At 31.8% G+C, this 16356-nt stretch overlaps 3 protein-coding genes across 3 annotated transcripts; all 3 read right to left on the bottom strand.

Annotated features, from left to right (window-relative positions):
* Positions 1 to 1664: 1664 nt before the first annotated feature.
* Positions 1665 to 2549, bottom strand: LOC100814120 (ethylene-responsive transcription factor CRF6). Its single transcript, XM_003520819.3, has one exon. It carries the CDS (start codon positions 2547 to 2549, stop codon positions 1665 to 1667), a length of 885 nt encoding a protein of 294 aa, XP_003520867.3.
* Positions 2550 to 5431: 2882 nt separating this feature from the next.
* Positions 5432 to 8650, bottom strand: LOC100305945 (uncharacterized). Its single transcript, NM_001248403.2, has 4 exons — positions 8462 to 8650; positions 7435 to 7562; positions 6472 to 6576; positions 5432 to 5861 (listed from the first exon to the last, which is right to left on the bottom strand). The coding sequence occupies exons 1-4, from the start codon at positions 8529 to 8531 to the stop codon at positions 5718 to 5720; spliced, it is 447 nt and encodes a 148-aa protein (NP_001235332.1). The 5' UTR covers positions 8532 to 8650; the 3' UTR covers positions 5432 to 5717.
* A 5719-nt stretch (positions 8651 to 14369) lies between these two features.
* LOC102670360 (NDR1/HIN1-like protein 13) lies at positions 14370 to 16275 on the bottom strand. The gene is made up of 2 exons (XM_006577275.4): positions 15569 to 16275; positions 14370 to 14862 (listed from the first exon to the last, which is right to left on the bottom strand). Exons 1-2 carry the CDS (start codon positions 16273 to 16275, stop codon positions 14844 to 14846), a joined length of 726 nt encoding a protein of 241 aa, XP_006577338.1. The 3' UTR covers positions 14370 to 14843.
* Between the last annotated feature and the right edge of the window lie 81 nt (positions 16276 to 16356).

Here is a 16356-nt window from a genome sequence, read left to right as displayed (position 1 = left end):
ATTTAACAAAATTCACGAAGATAATATAATCGTAATAATTAATAATGATATTCATACATAATATATTTCATTATATTTGCTTGAAGTAATTGAGTGGAATCTATGATGAATCACTGCATTCACTAGTTACTAGTTGCTAAAAGATTTTGCCGTGCTTGAAAATCCAACTATTATGGAGCCTAAAATGATGATCAAGTATTCAAGTTCCTCCTTGACAAATTTTTAACTGTCTTTTTCATTTTCCATCTTGGAAAATACTAAATTGAAAGAGAAAGCGATGGAACCAGCTTCAATCCACGGAAAAGTTTTTTGTGGAGCAATTTCTAAATTTATGGCAACAGTAAAAGGTGTTCAGAAAAGGACCAACGACAGGCTTAGCTTGCATTGCATGAGTATCAATCTGATTTTGAACACCTTTGTGGACAGAGGGCATGCAACTTGCTCTGCTCTCATTTAAATCTCATTCCTTCACATATACACAAGCATCCGACAAAGGAAAAAGTCTGTACCACCCTCAACCTATTTGCTCGCTAAATGTTTTGACCAACCCAAAACAACCATTCATAGCCATAGCTCTTTGAAGAAGCGTGCTGGGTTTTTTACCATAAAAGCCATTTAGTAGCATTCTCTTCCCAAGAGACCATGATCTTTTTTTGTTTGTAGTAGGTATTAAGAAATATCTCCAAAAACACCACTCAATTGTCAAGGCATTCTGTTATGTTCTACTCCCTAATCAAGGTGCTCTTTCAATGAGTCAATGTCTGTGGGTCCTAGTTTCTCATCCTTGGTATCCGAAATCTTTGTGTGGGAAGTTGGTTTGGTTTCATAATAGGCATTTGGTACCTAGCCATTGGTGGTTCCCTACGACTACATTCCATACAGTCTCTTTTAAAATGATCATGCGGGACTTCTCTCTCTATTTTCAGCTTATGCCGACATATATGATATTTGTTTTGGTAAAAGAAGACTACATATTTTTTTATGGCCTAAAGGGTGCCAGTCTGCCACATGATATACAAGTTAAGATCCTCTTTAACAAAGACAAAGCTACAAAAACAATAGTATCTTGTAACTATACTCTCCATGTTTTATTTACAACTAAAAAATACCAACATTCACATATACCTTTAGCCTAATTGCATTAGTCTTGCTTATAATATATCACTTAGCCGATTTAATCTTTGTACTTAAAATTTGAGGCACAAGGCAATATTTCTTTACTTTTTCAAAAAAGAGAGGTCTTACCTCCAAAAGTATGGCTAACCAAGATGCAGGATGTGTGGTTGTGGGATGCCTAAGGTGGCCACCAATTGAACATGACACGTGAAATGGAACTTTAGCTTAGTGCATGACTGACAGCCTTTTTACCCCGCGCCTAATGCATGTCTATGGCCAAACAAAAATATCCCACCAACCCTTCAAACTAGGATGTTTCCAACATAAGAACATCAAAATAAGCAATGCTAATAAACGTTTAAATCTATAAGGGGGGGCAAAATTACAAATCAGAACATCAAAATTCCACTAAGATCACTATGATGCCGTTACAAAACAAAATTGAAAGCATGAATTATAAGATGTCTCAGGCAACTAAAATAACAAAATATCTCCATCTTTACACAACTCAGGTAACCTTAAAACTTCAACAATTTCAATTCAATGTCTCAGATCAACAAAGGATCACTGAAGTAACTATCTATATCCCAATTCCATGATTGAAAATCCTCATTGACAAGATGGGAAATGTCACTGAATTTGTCATGGAAATCAGGCTGCTGTGTTATGCTAGTTTCATGAAGAAACACTGGTGGAAGAGTTTCAAAATTGAAATAACAATCAATGGACGGTGAATGTGAATCTAAAAACAAGAAGCTGTCTTGAGAACTTGACTCTTCTTTGCTTGGAAGATCTGTTTCAGAAACCTCATCCAACATAAGTTCCACAGATTGAAGTCCAAGCACAGAAGTAGGTGAAGACAAATGAGACTCTTCACTTGAATCATTCTCACCACTCACAGCCACACTAGCCTCAGTTTCATTAGGGCCACAATCACAAAGATCTTCCCTTGTAGGAGGCTTGATGAAATTAGTGAGAGCTTTAGAGCCTCTAAAGGCAATGGCTGCTTTGTCATAAACCATAGCAGCTTCTTCAGCAGTGTCATAAGTCCCTAACCACACCCTTATTCGCTTCACAGGATCTCTGATTTCTGCTGCCCATCTTCCCCATGGCCTTTGACGAACTCCTCTAAGCCTCTTTTTTTCAAGACTATCTCCAGTTTTTCCCTTGTAATGCTGTCTCAGCGACACATTACTAGTACGATTTACACCTGCAGACTCACAGTTAGTTGAACTCTTCTCCACAATTCTGATTTCATTCACAAACTTCTTCATTCTTGGATGAATAACCAACCCTTCATCTTCATCTTCGTCATCTGTGGCATAGGGATCCATCACAGAAATCCGAACTACCTTTGGTGCTGCATTCAAAATGTCACCAGGTTTGACATGTTTGTAAGTGACAACCTTCCGCTCACTGAATCTAGCTTCCATGAAGTGAAGTGAATGATACATAGAGAGAGTCCTCACCACACCAGTAGAAGTGTACAACTCTCATTGTGGACAAAAACACTTTTATGGTACCTGGTGACACACTGTGTGCAGTGCTCTGAATTCTTGATAATTGGTTGTCGATTATGATTTGAACTTTATTTATTTATTCTCTTTTCATATCTTACTTTCCCTTATTTTAATGTTTATCCAAGGATGTCGATAATTCGTTATCAATTTAGATTTTTTTTTCCGCAGAACTCTTTCTTCCGTTGTTTTTTTTTTTTTTTTCATACTTCCGTTGTTTTATTAATGTTAATTAATAAGAAACAAACATCATACATTTTCGCTGATAGTACGAGAATAAATCTTTATTTATTTTTTCCCCTCAAAAGATTGATTTGGATTTGTCAATTGACACTTATCAATATAAGGTTTGATGATTAAAACTAGATAGTATAAATTTAATAATTAATATTTACTAACATTTAATAATCTACAATATCTAGGGTGAGATCATATAAAAAATTGTATTTCTTAACAGAATATTATCTTATATTTTGTAGGACTTTATCTTATATCATAAAATATCCTCAAATATATTCAAGAGGGATACTCATAAATAAATTAGATTAGATTTGATTAAATCTGTTATTCGATCTAATTAGTTTTTTATGGGTTGAGGTGGGCTTTGTACAATTTTTTTTATATCCAATTCAATCCAACCTAATCATAAACAAATTCGATCAAGTTTGAATATTTTTTTAAAAAAGTTGTAAACATTAAAAATTTTAAGAATAAGAATGTGTCCCCGTCTAAAATTTTGTAAATATATAATGACTAAATATTCTTAAAAGTGATTAAATTGTGATAATATTTAACTAATAAAATTAATGATTTTAATGCTAATACAATATTTTTATTTTAGATAGAAATAAAGTAATGTGTTAGCACGAGAAAACATAAAAAAAAATCAAAACAAAGATAAAAACAACAACTTAAAAACAAATTATTAGTGGTTTAATATAATAGTTTAATAAACAATGTGACTTAAAAATTAATGTGTTTTGTATTTAATAATTAATTTATATATGGTAACAAATTTAATTACATAATATAGGTTGACTCATGTTAAAAAACAAAAACTCTTCATCCAACTCATACATGATCGAGTCTTAATTGGGTTGAGTCAGATTTGACCCAAACACTTAATAAACCTAACCCAATTAAATTGGATTACGGGTTAACCCTGACTCATGACACATGTAATATTCAATAGGCTTAAATATTTTTTTTATAATAAATACTCAATTTTTATATTTACTCCCTAATAAATTCTTGTTTTGCATCAAGTCCCTAATAAAATAATAATTTTCTTTTTATTCATTGATATTTTCCTTTAGTACTAGATAAATTAGCAAATTTTGTATTAAGTATATGATAAATTAGAAAATTATGTTTTAATCCTAACTAATTATAAATGAAAAAAAATTAATACAATGGATATACAATGCCTTAAATACTTGGAAGAAGAAGATTGTTGTCGATTCAAATAGAATTATTTCGTTTCTAATAAAAAAATACCTGTGATTTACAAAAATATTTCCTCTTTGTAAAGAAAAAGGATAAAACACTTTCTTAAAAAATATCTTAAAAATATATTATATCAATATTTTTAATGCTACAAATATACAGCTTAAATATTTTTATATACAAATATAATTATTTAATTATATTTATTAAAATTATATTATTATATTTTTAATCAATCAAATTAATATTAAATTAACTTTTAATTTGATTTAAATTTAAAAATAATAGTTCGATTGTAACAACAATGTTTCAAAGACAACATAATTTGTTACAATTTAAAATAAATAAGATTTAATTTGAATATCTCATTTATTGCTTGCATATATTAAGGTGTTGCCAAATAGAATGTGGAGGGTGATGCATTGCGTGGATATCGATGGATTGGGAGTATATTTTATCTATGATGTTTCCTATGAAGTGGGGTTGAATAGATTCATGAATGTTTCACTGATTGCATATGTATCTGTATTATTAAATGATGATGGTGCTACAAAGAAATTTACATATTAATTGCATAAAATAATTTATATATTAATTGATGTAATTATATTGATTTATATAATAGAATAAAAATAACTTAAAAATTAAAATCAAATCCCTAAATTTGTTTAAATTATTTATAAAATATTTTTTGTAAATGATTTACATATTAGTTTATGAAACTAAGTTTTTTTATAATTAGAATAAAAAGGAACATTTTTTATATTAAAATTTTATGAATTTTATGTTAAAAAATTATTTACAAAATTTAACTAGAAAAAGCAAGTAACATTTATTACAGTGTTGTTGAATTAAAGGTCATGAGCTTATGGATTCAATTCCTATAACTATTTAATTTTTTGGCCAAAATTATTAATTCTAAAAAAAATAATTTAAAAATATGAGGACCAAATCACAAATTAAATTAAAAATTATACAAAACTAAAATTGTAATTTAGTCAAAATAAAATTGAGTACAATTGTATACATGACTGGAATTTGAAAGAAAAAGAAAAGAAAATTATAAACCAGTCAAAGACGAAATTTAAGAGATTAAAAACTCTTAGCAAACAAAAATTTGGATATATAATTAATAATTTTAACTCCTAAGAAAATGAAAAATATCTTCACATTCAAAAGTAAATATAAATATTTTAATTTATAGCATGAAAAAAAAAATCTGTAACAAAAACTCAATTAAAACTTACATTAGCATATTATATTCGTATAATAAAATAAATCGTTATTGCTATAAAGTATAAAGTCATTTTTTTTAGAGATTACTATAAAGTCATAAAGAATGAAATATTGGTAAGGAATCCAAGTAACTTCTAAGAACTAGGAATCAGCAATCAGCATAGTATGAAAAGATAAATAAGTGGGAATACACTGAAGAACACAGCTACAGATATTTTCCAGCACTCACAGGAGAAGTTTCATACAAACAAACTCAAAATCCTCCTATTGTTATGTGGACAGCACGAGACTTATCCTCAATACGTCAACAGCGGGAATGAAAAGAAAGATTATACATTAATGTCTTTTAACAAATGGAAGGAACACGTCCTATCCTATAATATAATGCGTTATTCCAATTTGCTAGCCCATTGCATACTTCTGAGTCCAGCTCCTAGCAGTTGTCTCATACTTGGACCTGTCTGTCTTGTACATATGAGCAATTTCAGGCACCAAGGGATCATCTGGGTTTGGATCCGTCAATAGGGAGCAAATGGAGAGCAAAACCTGAAAAAGGAAACGGAGACCCTTCCCACCCATTTAAAAAACAGCAATAGTCCAAGAGAAACAGTAACCATACATCAATGGAGGGCTCCCAATTTCTCATAGAAAAAGTTTCACACCAATAACAACACGTTAAGAAATGTTCCTTGTGTGATTTTTAATATTATTAGCCACAACTTAAGATTTTGAAGGTGCAACAATTGCATGCAATTTAGATCATGACACTCAAACCAATTTTTAAGAGGTATCTGTTGATGTGATTCATTGGAATCTACATTATGGATCAAATAGAACTAAGCATGAGATCAACATTTCATGGTACAACATTACTATACTACAAGAATTACATGCAATCCAGAGTATCACATAGATCCAAGATATTTCATAGCAGACTTATCCATCACTGGATTTTGGCAGACATCATCATATAGACCTTAAGTTAGTAACCTTCTGCTGCATGATGTTAAAAAGTTAACTTATTGAATTGGCTACTTGTTATTTATATGTTCTTTGACTAATAGAAACATTTCTCTCTACGCTTATATGAATTGTTATTTGTTGCTGTATTGCACCCAATGAAGATTAGTGTTAAAAAGTTCAGTACAGTCATAACCTTAGATATTGTCAAGGCGGGGCTCCACTGCTCCTTTAAGATATCAAGACAAATACTACCATTGCTGTTGATATTTGGGTGGAAAACTTTAGTCCTAAATGCAACCTGCAAGAGAAAAGTAGACATGAAGAAAAAGAAGGGTTAAAATTTTGAACAAACTACCTTTATGTGAATTGGAAGCCATGTCTAGTAAGTAGTAACAGTGTAACACAAAAGCAAGTCATTGGAAAAGCTCACTTCATTTTCCTGGAAACAGAAGAGTGGTTAAGACCTACTTTATAAACAAGTAATGACTTCAACGGTGGCTACTTAAAACTTAGCACCTTCACAGCTTATAATTGCAGAATTCATTTTTATTACTCACCGTCAGATTTGGTTTTAAAGAGGTGGCTCCACCTCTACAGGTAACTGTTAGAAACTTCAAGTGAAAACAGCACATAAACTGCTCCTCAAATGGGAAAATGAATATTTGTTTTCAGCCAAACCAAGTATGCCCATATTGAAACTTTTAAGCAGAAAATAAAACTCAACCATAGAAAAACTAGAGTGGTCCACTACATAAAATAATAGCATTTCCATTAGTAAAAAATAAGGACTCATCCACCTCCAAGAAATGCCACCAGATTATGATTTAAGGAAGTCATCAGTCGTCACCAAAATTCAACTTATCACTAGCATAAACATCTCAATCAAGGCACCATTGTTACAATATGGACAAGATTAACAGAACAGTGAAGCATGCGACAAGTGTGCATTGGATTTGGATGATTGAAAAGAAAAATTTAATATCTTTAAAAATAAGAATACATAAAATCTAATTAACAAATTTTAGGAATAATCTGAAATTCAGGAAACATAGAAATTTTAACAATATATAAACAAAAAAAAAAGTCCAGTATTCTCCAAGCATATATTATGAAGGAAGAATTGTTGAAATTGTTTTGGGCAGGACTAGGGCAATACCTTGGGTGGCTTGAATGGATAATCCGGAGGAAAATGAATAGTAACTAGAAAAACACCCCCAGCATAAGGGCTATCAGGGGGACCCATTATAGTCGCTTGCCAATGAAACATATCTTCCGCTACAGGACCTATGAAATGTAATAATCATTAGAAAATAACAAACTTAACATTGGTTTCCAATATGGTATCGGAAAATAATGAATAATGTGTAACAGACTAAAGAATGCAGTTTAAACAAAATTTTCAAATATATACAGACTCACAACTTATGAGTTATATCTGCTTGTTTGATGAGTATGTTCATGCAACTCAGATACATAATAAACATCTAGAAAGATAATAATGTCAGCCATATACAATCTTAAAGTAAGAGTTATCTTCCAATGGATTCTACAACCAAAGACAGAGATAATCACAATAGTCTCTCTATCTTCAATCCATGATAGTTGTCACAAATCCAAAACACAGACTTAGAGAAAATCTCTGATAAAAGAAGGCAATAGAGACTAGAGAGATTCTAATTTCTAAGCAGTCACGACACTTTGAATGCAGGATTTCAACTTCAGTAGAAAGAACACAGAGAGGAATTGATTTTAAAAAAATAAAGATATTTGATACCAATTAATAGCAAACAAAGTTAAACAACAAACTTATGAATCGTTGGTTATCACTCTTAACCAAGAAAAGCTTCTTCGGATAACCAGAAAAGTCTCACAAAACATCATATTGACGATAATCTTTTGAGGTCACAACCTGGGATATGAAGCTTAGAACAAACACCTCATCATGCTTCTTCAAAGATTGTCAATTTATTACATTAACGTACGTAAATCGGCATCTAGAAACACATATAACAAAACCCAAATAAACCTAGGAAACGAGGAGGGAAAAAAAACACAACGACCCACATACGTGTAAATTCCAAAACTCATAGATCGAGCAACATATGAAGCTTAATAAGGGTTTGGGATAGATAGAGAGCAAAAAGGGGGTAAAAAGAAAAGGAATTCGGTGAAGAAAATTGTACCGGCGCTGCAAGAGGTTGGAGGGTCTTTCTGGAGGTCCTTAAGCTCCTTCAGAATCCGCTTGGAGGCCATGGAAGAAGATTCCCTTTCGATCTACGAAGGAAGAAAAGGGAGAGTTGCAGAGAGAAAAAGTCGCTTTTCAACGAAACGAACGAAGAAGAGAAAACCAAACCCAACTTGCAGAAATGACTGTATGGAAAGAGACGTGAAGGTTTGTTTGGTTTGAGAAAATATTTTTTATTTTTATTTTTATTTTGGGAAAATAATTTTCAATTTTAATTTTTAAAGTTTAAGAAACGTGGTTGGCTTGATTTTTTTTTTAAAAAAAAAAACCTCAAGAAATAATTTTAGCATAAATTTTATAAATGATTTTCAATGAAATTTTGTCTAATATGTTTCCTCAATAAGAATTATTAGAATCATTGTATTATTTATTTACAAAAATAAATAAATAAACTAATACCAAATCTAAAGATTAAAATATTCTCACCCTTGTTCAACAAAAGATTTTCAGAAAGCAAAGGTATATATTCCGTTGAAGACGATCGGCAACAAGATATGATTTAGTTTCAAGATTATTAAAAAAGGGGTTGTTCAGTTATGAGGAAATATGGCAAACAGCATGATAATAGGGGAACTCAAAAGAAGAATAACAATATTTACATTTTATGCCATTGCGTTTTCTAAAGGCCGATTCTGTTTCCATGAGAATGAGTATTTCGCGTTTTCGAATTTTCACTGTTTTTTTAAATATTTTTAAAATTTTAACTAAACATATTCTTAACATTGTTTCTGTTTTTATAGAAAATGGTCAAATCAAACATACACTAATATATTCTATCCAATACAAATTTTAAATCACTATCCATTTTTACTATCTTGAGCCGACAAAACATGGACCCCATACTCTTTTTTTATTTTATTTTTGGGTGTGTGTTTCTATTGTTAGGGTAAATTATTTTAATCATTTTTTCTTCATTTTAGGCTACTTTCATCTTTTTATTTTGTTATTTAAGGTTATTATATAGAAATTAAGAAATATAATTAATATTTTTATTTATATTCCTAATTATATTATTTATTTTATTTATTATTCCAACATCTGTATAACATTCATTTTTCTTGATAATTGTAATAAGTACAAAATGTACAAACATTTACACCGACAACAAATATTTATTAAATTCTTTTAGGGGACATTTTTACAAGAATATTTTTTAGTTTTCTAAAAAATATGAAGTTGGAGATTTTTTTTTATGCATCAGAATATAAACACAAGGAAAAACAACAAAAAAAAAACTAGCAGTGCCTAGCAAAAGGTTCCTAAGGCATCGAAAAAATTATGATTTGAACCTTTGCAATTATGCTTAAGTGTTCATGTTTTGCATTTTTTTAAAATTATGTCCAACACATTAATGATATTCGTGACACACTTTTTCCATGGTTTGAACGTCAAAGAATAAAAAAAAAAAATCCGTGACACTATGCAATTTACATACGTCTCTAAAAAAATAAATGTTGCACCAATAAAACTAACATAAGATGGATAACTCAGAATTTTTCTCCACTCTGAAAATTATAATGGACTTTTGCTCCATCAATTATCAGGGATAAATCACAGTCCAAATTGATAACACTTTGCAATTTGCAGGCGTTGCTAAAAAATTAAATGTCTTACCAGCAACACTTTGCAATTTGCACATCATGGACTCTTGCAAATATGCTTAAGTGTTCATTTACCTGCTCATCTAAATGCACAGTTAACTAGTGACTCACTCAACTATAAGTAAATTCTACAAATACCACTACAGCTAAAGATATTCGTAACACTTTCAAATTTTCATCTCAATCCCTACCACAATGTATCACCCAACTGCATATGTTTGTGTTTACTATAATGGCCAAATCTGCAACACTAATGAGGACATCACTTTCGTTAGTAACAACACAAAAACTTTCATGATCAACAAGGTCATAACCTTTACAGAATTGCTTGAACTTATTCACCAAAAACTAAACATTGAACCACAACAACATATTTAACATCTCCACCTTCGATGTCCTATATTTGAGTCAGGACAACGTTATATGTACACATCTTTTATTCTGCGAGATGATGTTGATGTTCGACAAATGTTCAACATTTTATAAAACAACCCATCACTACCATTTGTGGAGTTATTTGTCGTAATCTTTGACAATAATAACCCACCAAGTAACCAACATGGCTCAACCTCCAATCTTGAGGACTTATCAGATGGGTACGAGACTTGTTGGGTCAAAAATCATGATAGTGATACTGACTCCTCTTCCGGGCCCGAAGAAAGTAACATGTTTCCATCCCACGAAACAATATTCAAACGAGATTAGTAATCTACGGATCATTCATGTCTTAATTATTTCTACTTTGAGGTTTTCATGTAGTATCTTATGTCTGTGTTCAGTTATCACTTTACATAATGAAATAAATTTTTTGTTTAAATTTAAATTAGCAATTTTCAGTTTATCCATTTTCACTGTAGTAGGTGGCACGGTAACATAACTATCGAAATTCACAACACTTTACAATTTACATTACATTGTTTCAAAAAATTATATGTCTCACCAGAAAAACTAACATAAAATAGATAACTCATAATCTCTTTTTTCACTCTGAATATTATCATGGACATCTACTGCATTAATTACAAGGAAAAAATTACTGCTCTAAATTGACAACACTCTACAATTTGCACACGTCTCTAAAAAATTAAATGTCTCACTAGCAAAACTGACATGAAATGGACAATTCATAATCTCTTTTTCACTCTGAAAATCATCATGGACATCTGCTGCATTAATTACATGGGAAAAATCACAGTCCAAATTGACAACACTCTGTAAATTTGCACTAGTTTCTAAAAAATTAATGTCTCAACAGCAAAACTGACATGAAATGGACAACTCATAATATCTTTTTTCACTTTGAAAATCATCATGAACGTTTGCTGCATTAATTACATGGGAAAAATCACAGTCCAAATTGACAACACTGCAATTTGCACTGGTCTCTAAAAAATTAAATGTCTCACAGCAAAACTGACATGAAATGAATAACTTATAATCTCTTTGTTCACTCTGAAATTATAATGGATGTCTGATACATCAGTTACCAGGAAAAAAGAAACATTGGATTCCAATACACATCAACATGGCAAAATGCTCATACAACTATAAATAACACAAAACACACTTAATACAAACGCACAATTTCACATAACATACCTTCATAAACCAAATTCAATCTTATTACTATGTCATTTTTGGGAGAAACAAACAGCTCTTTTGATACACTCAAGCGTAGAATGCACAACACCCTTCAACTAACCAATGATCAATTAGTGGATGAAATCTACTACCGACAACCATTCATAGATGCAGGTCAGTAATATTTTTTTCAATCTCTACAATTGAAAAATGATGATGATGTTTACATAATATTAATGTGCAATGAGCAATACTCATGTGTTGGTCCTATAGAATTATTATGTACCATCGATAGAACACTGAATGTTATACTTAACCTGCTCCAATCCACTATCACTCCTACTCATGATGCAATTATGTATTACAATGGAAAGTGGAAAGTGGAACATCCACGTTAAGGTGGGTTTTTGGGTTACTCCTTTACTAGAACAAATCAATAAGATTTGCATTCCTTAGGGATGTAACATGGACAAACTCAAGGATTTAATTAAGTAAGTTACACCTATAGGGGTTCCATTATGGAATTCACAAATCATAATTGGTTAGATGATTGTTCTTTCGACAACCAGGTTATGTTAAGTATTTAGAAAATTTAATTGAATATGAAATAACAGAATTGAAAAATGACGAAGACTTGCTAAAGGTGTTAGTACAATCCAACTATTGGAAACAATTTTGTTCAATAAAATTTTTGGTTATTTTTAACAAACCAAATAGAAGAAGACATGTATCCTGCACAACTTTAGATTATCATTAATTTTGTCACATTTGTGTTGTAATTGTATTTTTTAATATGTTTCATTATTCTTGGTTATCATCTCAGTTACTACACTTTAAAATTTTATGTGTTTATTGTATAAGACAGATGTATCAATTATTTTTTTACTGTATTTTTTAATTTGTTTTAATATGACTAACTAATTTTCTTATATTTTAATTAACGAATATAACAAAAAAAAACATTAACAACACATAAATTTAACTATAAAATTACATACAACGTAACTAAAAAATTATACTCTAATTTTATCCAATTTTTTCATTTTTCTTTATCTGTATATTTCTCTTTAAAAAAATTTAAAAATAAAATTAAAAAAATTAATTTAATAAAAAAGTAATTTTAAAATCAATTAAAAATATTTTTATATAATATAATATTTATATTTTTTAATAATTTAAATTAAAACAGAAAAAAAAACTCAAGCACGGAAGTCGGGGTGACCATACCCGACTTCCTACGTGCATACAAAAGAAGTGTATTGTGAGAAAAAAAAAAAAAATCAAAGTAGTGTAGTATGGGAATTTGTTGGAGAGAGGAGGTGCATACACGTAAAAAACACCTAAATTCCTCATATTCGAAGAAATATTTAATGAAGTAAAAGATCATAATGCTCTCGTTATTATATAAAGTTTTAGAACTATTTTTACTGAATGTAATAAATAATCAATTTTAAGAATAAAAAATATGAATAAATATTATTAGTGTAATTATATATTTTTTAAATGTTTTGTAAGTAAACATTATACTTTTAATATACTTTTTAATTCCTTAAAAATTGACAAGACATTAATTAAAATTTGATTACATTTATATTTATTATTTCACTCGAGGACATGTAAGAACGAGAAAATGTCTTGTGAAGTTAAAAAAAAATTATAATTTTTCTTGTTTAAAAAATAACTTATTATTATGTGAAAATTCACATCGAACTTTAGAAAGGTTTAAACTACAATCGCCACTAGAACTCGTTGCCTGCCCGATCTATTAAAATTTAAACCATAAGGAAGATTCCAAGTTTTGTCCTATTTACCTAAAATAGAAATCATCAATGACAACCAATATCATGCAAGACAAATGCAAATTAGTTAAGTAATCATTTTGTTCATTTTATCTAATTGTAAAATATATGATCATTACCTTGTGTGATGGGTCGATGTATATATATTGCCTATTTTGCCTTTGCTTCAATTCACTGGCTGATTTCTTTATACATCATGTTGTCGATGTTGGATATCGCTATCCCAACCAATTCTTGTTTTTCCACTCGATTTGTATCAAAAAGGCTATAAGTCAATATTTTAGTAAGTTGAGTGCTTAATTTTCTATTGGAAAAGTTAAGGAAGTGAGAAGAACAAAACAGCTCATTTAAAGAAACACAAGTTACAATGTACTGATGTGCGTGTGGTGTGGAATCGTAGTTCATATATCTATTGTGAGAACGGTGGAAGTGTCCAATCAGCGAAAACAACTAATAAGCTATGAACTATGAAGGAAAAGGAAAATATTGATGATAAACATATGACAAAAGCTTAAATTTAAAACAAAAAAATTGCATAGATTTACTTCAATCAAATGTGAATCTGTCTTCCTTTTTAAATTTTTTATTTATTTATAATTCTAGCTTTTGAGATTCCACTAATTTCAGTTTCACGTTTTGAAAATTAGCATCTGGAATTCGGCCCTCTACAAGAACTAGACAGGTTTACGATAATCAAAGTGTAATAAAAATGAATAACAGTGAAATAAACACCGATAACTATTCGAAGGCAAAGAAGAGCCACTTAAAAGAAACGTAAATAAACAGTTCGTAAACGAAGAAAAAGGCAAATAAACAACCAAAGAAATATAAAACTAAATGAAAGAAAGATTGAACATCAAAGAAAGAACGAATGAACATTAGGAATTGTATTTATTAGAGAAATAATGTTGGAACTACATACGTTGTCTCTAGCATTTGATAATTAATCCTAATTGAGAGTGGATGTTGTAGGCTTCGTGATTCCTCCCATGACGAACCTTTCGCTCAATTTATAGGCAAAAATCCTAACAACTATATTATTACATGAAAACATGAGTCTAAACAGTTGCTTAATCGATTGATTAACCTCTATTTCAGACAAACTTCTAGCGACTGAGAAGACTTGTCTACATTGAGCTGTTACACAACAGTCTCAATTGCTTGTAATTTCTCATTATTGCTAGCTTCATGGTTTGGATCTCTCAAGAAACTCCTATTAATTGTTTTGATTTGATTTCACCATTGCTCAAAACTAATCAAGATTTGTTGTATCTTAATATTCGGCTTTCTTGAAGTCCCTTGCTGGTCTTCTTCTCTAAGCCTCAACGCTTTTCGACTATCACCAGAGGTTCAAATTCCTATTTGATACAATTAGTAAAAAATTTGCTCCAACAAATGGTAGCAGTGAAATAACGTTCGTAACCACATGCTCGAATAAAGAAGGAAAAAATAATCTATTATACACCACATGCTCGTAGAATGCAATGTTTCCATGACAAGGAAATTAAACCCAAAATGCATTGTTACTTGACACAAAAAATAATTAGAGACTAGGTAGCAGACCTAACATCCCTCTCTTCCTAACCACTAAGCATTTCTTTCACAAGGAAGCCTTGGCACTTAAGTTCTCTTTCTATCATAGTTTACCAATGAGAATGATATGTTACACCTTAAAATTAAAGCTACCACAACTTAAATCTAATTTGCCATCGGATGACTAATTTCTTTACTTACTCCGCAGTCAATTTATTAGGAAGAAAGAAAAAAAAAGATTTCCTCGATGAATTAAGGGTGCCTCATCACATTGTGGTTTTCTTCATATTGAAAAGAGTAGACAGAGAACATTTTCCCGAGTACTTATGATTCCTATGATCACGAAGCACATAAAAAATGATAAATACAACCTGGCGTATTGGTATTATGTGCATCCCAGATGGCATTTGGGAGAATATAAAAAAATAATTTAGATAGAAGCGGCATCCAGAACTGATGGTATTTTGATCCTGTGGTCCCACCGAGCAGCAAGAGTGAGAGAGAATAATAGTACTAGTTAATTAAAAATACCATTTGAGGAGAGTGATGGAGCAAAGGGGAGGGTCTCCTTTTTGGAGTTGTCTCATGGTGACGTCTCCGCAGACGATAGTGACAGAGATGGAGGGTGAGTTCCAACCCCCCAAGCCCAAACCGGTTTTGGTTCGAACCTCCACGCTGGGGACCAACGCCTTGCTCTCCACGGCGCTCTTAATCCTTCTCCTCTGCCTCTCGTTCAACGCCAGCTCCTTCACGCTCGTCTCCGCCTTCAGCCCCGTCACGCCCTTCTCCTTCACCGTGAACCCCGCCACCTTCGTCGACCCCAGATTCAGGTCTCCGTTCTCCGCTGAAACCGTGAATTGGCTCTGTGAGAAGTGCCACGTCATCCTGCCGCTGCGGTTCTTCACCTCGACGCGCGCGGACGTGTCCGCGTCCAGGTAGGCCCCGTCGGCGGCTTCGGTGACGTTGAGTTTGGGGACGCGGAAGGAGTCGAGGTGGAACTCCGGGAGGGAGGGGTCGTAGATGAGGTAGAAGAGGGCGGCGGCGATCACGACCACCAGGATCAAGATCAGGATGGTGAGGCAGAAGGTGCAGCAGCATATGCGGCAGCAGCTTCGCCGCTTGGGTTTGGGCTGGAACGAGGGTGGCAGCATGGGCTTTCGCGGGGGAGGTGGCGGTGGTTTGGAGTCCGGGTCCCGGTAACCGGGGGGTTTCTGTAGAATTGGCTTGGGTTCTTCCATGGTGGGCTGGTGAGGAAGGAAAGGGAATTGAAATTGTTTTGTTGGGAAATGGTATTTGAGGGAGAGTTAGTTTAGTGTATG

Source organism: Glycine max, chromosome 3 (genome assembly GCF_000004515.6).
Source record: "Glycine max cultivar Williams 82 chromosome 3, Glycine_max_v4.0, whole genome shotgun sequence".
Classification (NCBI taxonomy): domain Eukaryota; kingdom Viridiplantae; phylum Streptophyta; class Magnoliopsida; order Fabales; family Fabaceae; genus Glycine; species Glycine max.
Note: the sequence above shows the minus strand (reverse complement) of the source record. Positions and strands in the feature narration are given on the sequence as shown.

Bases quoted from the DNA above. Each gene is read 5' to 3' on its own strand.
- LOC100814120 (XM_003520819.3), bottom strand. From the start codon at position 2,549: ATGGAAGCTAGATTCAGTGAGCGGAAGGTTGTCACTTACAAACATGTC.
- LOC100305945 (NM_001248403.2), bottom strand. From the start codon at position 8,531: ATGGCCTCCAAGCGGATTCTGAAGGAGCTTAAGGACCTCCAGAAAGAC. The intron at 7,563-8,461 runs GTACAATTTTCT...TACATTTCATAG, and splicing joins TCCAACCTCTTGCAGCGCCG to GTCCTGTAGCGGAAGATATG. The intron at 6,577-7,434 runs GTATTGCCCTAG...TTTCTCTTGCAG, and splicing joins ATCCATTCAAGCCACCCAAG to GTTGCATTTAGGACTAAAGT.
- LOC102670360 (XM_006577275.4), bottom strand. From the start codon at position 16,275: ATGGAAGAACCCAAGCCAATTCTACAGAAACCCCCCGGTTACCGGGAC.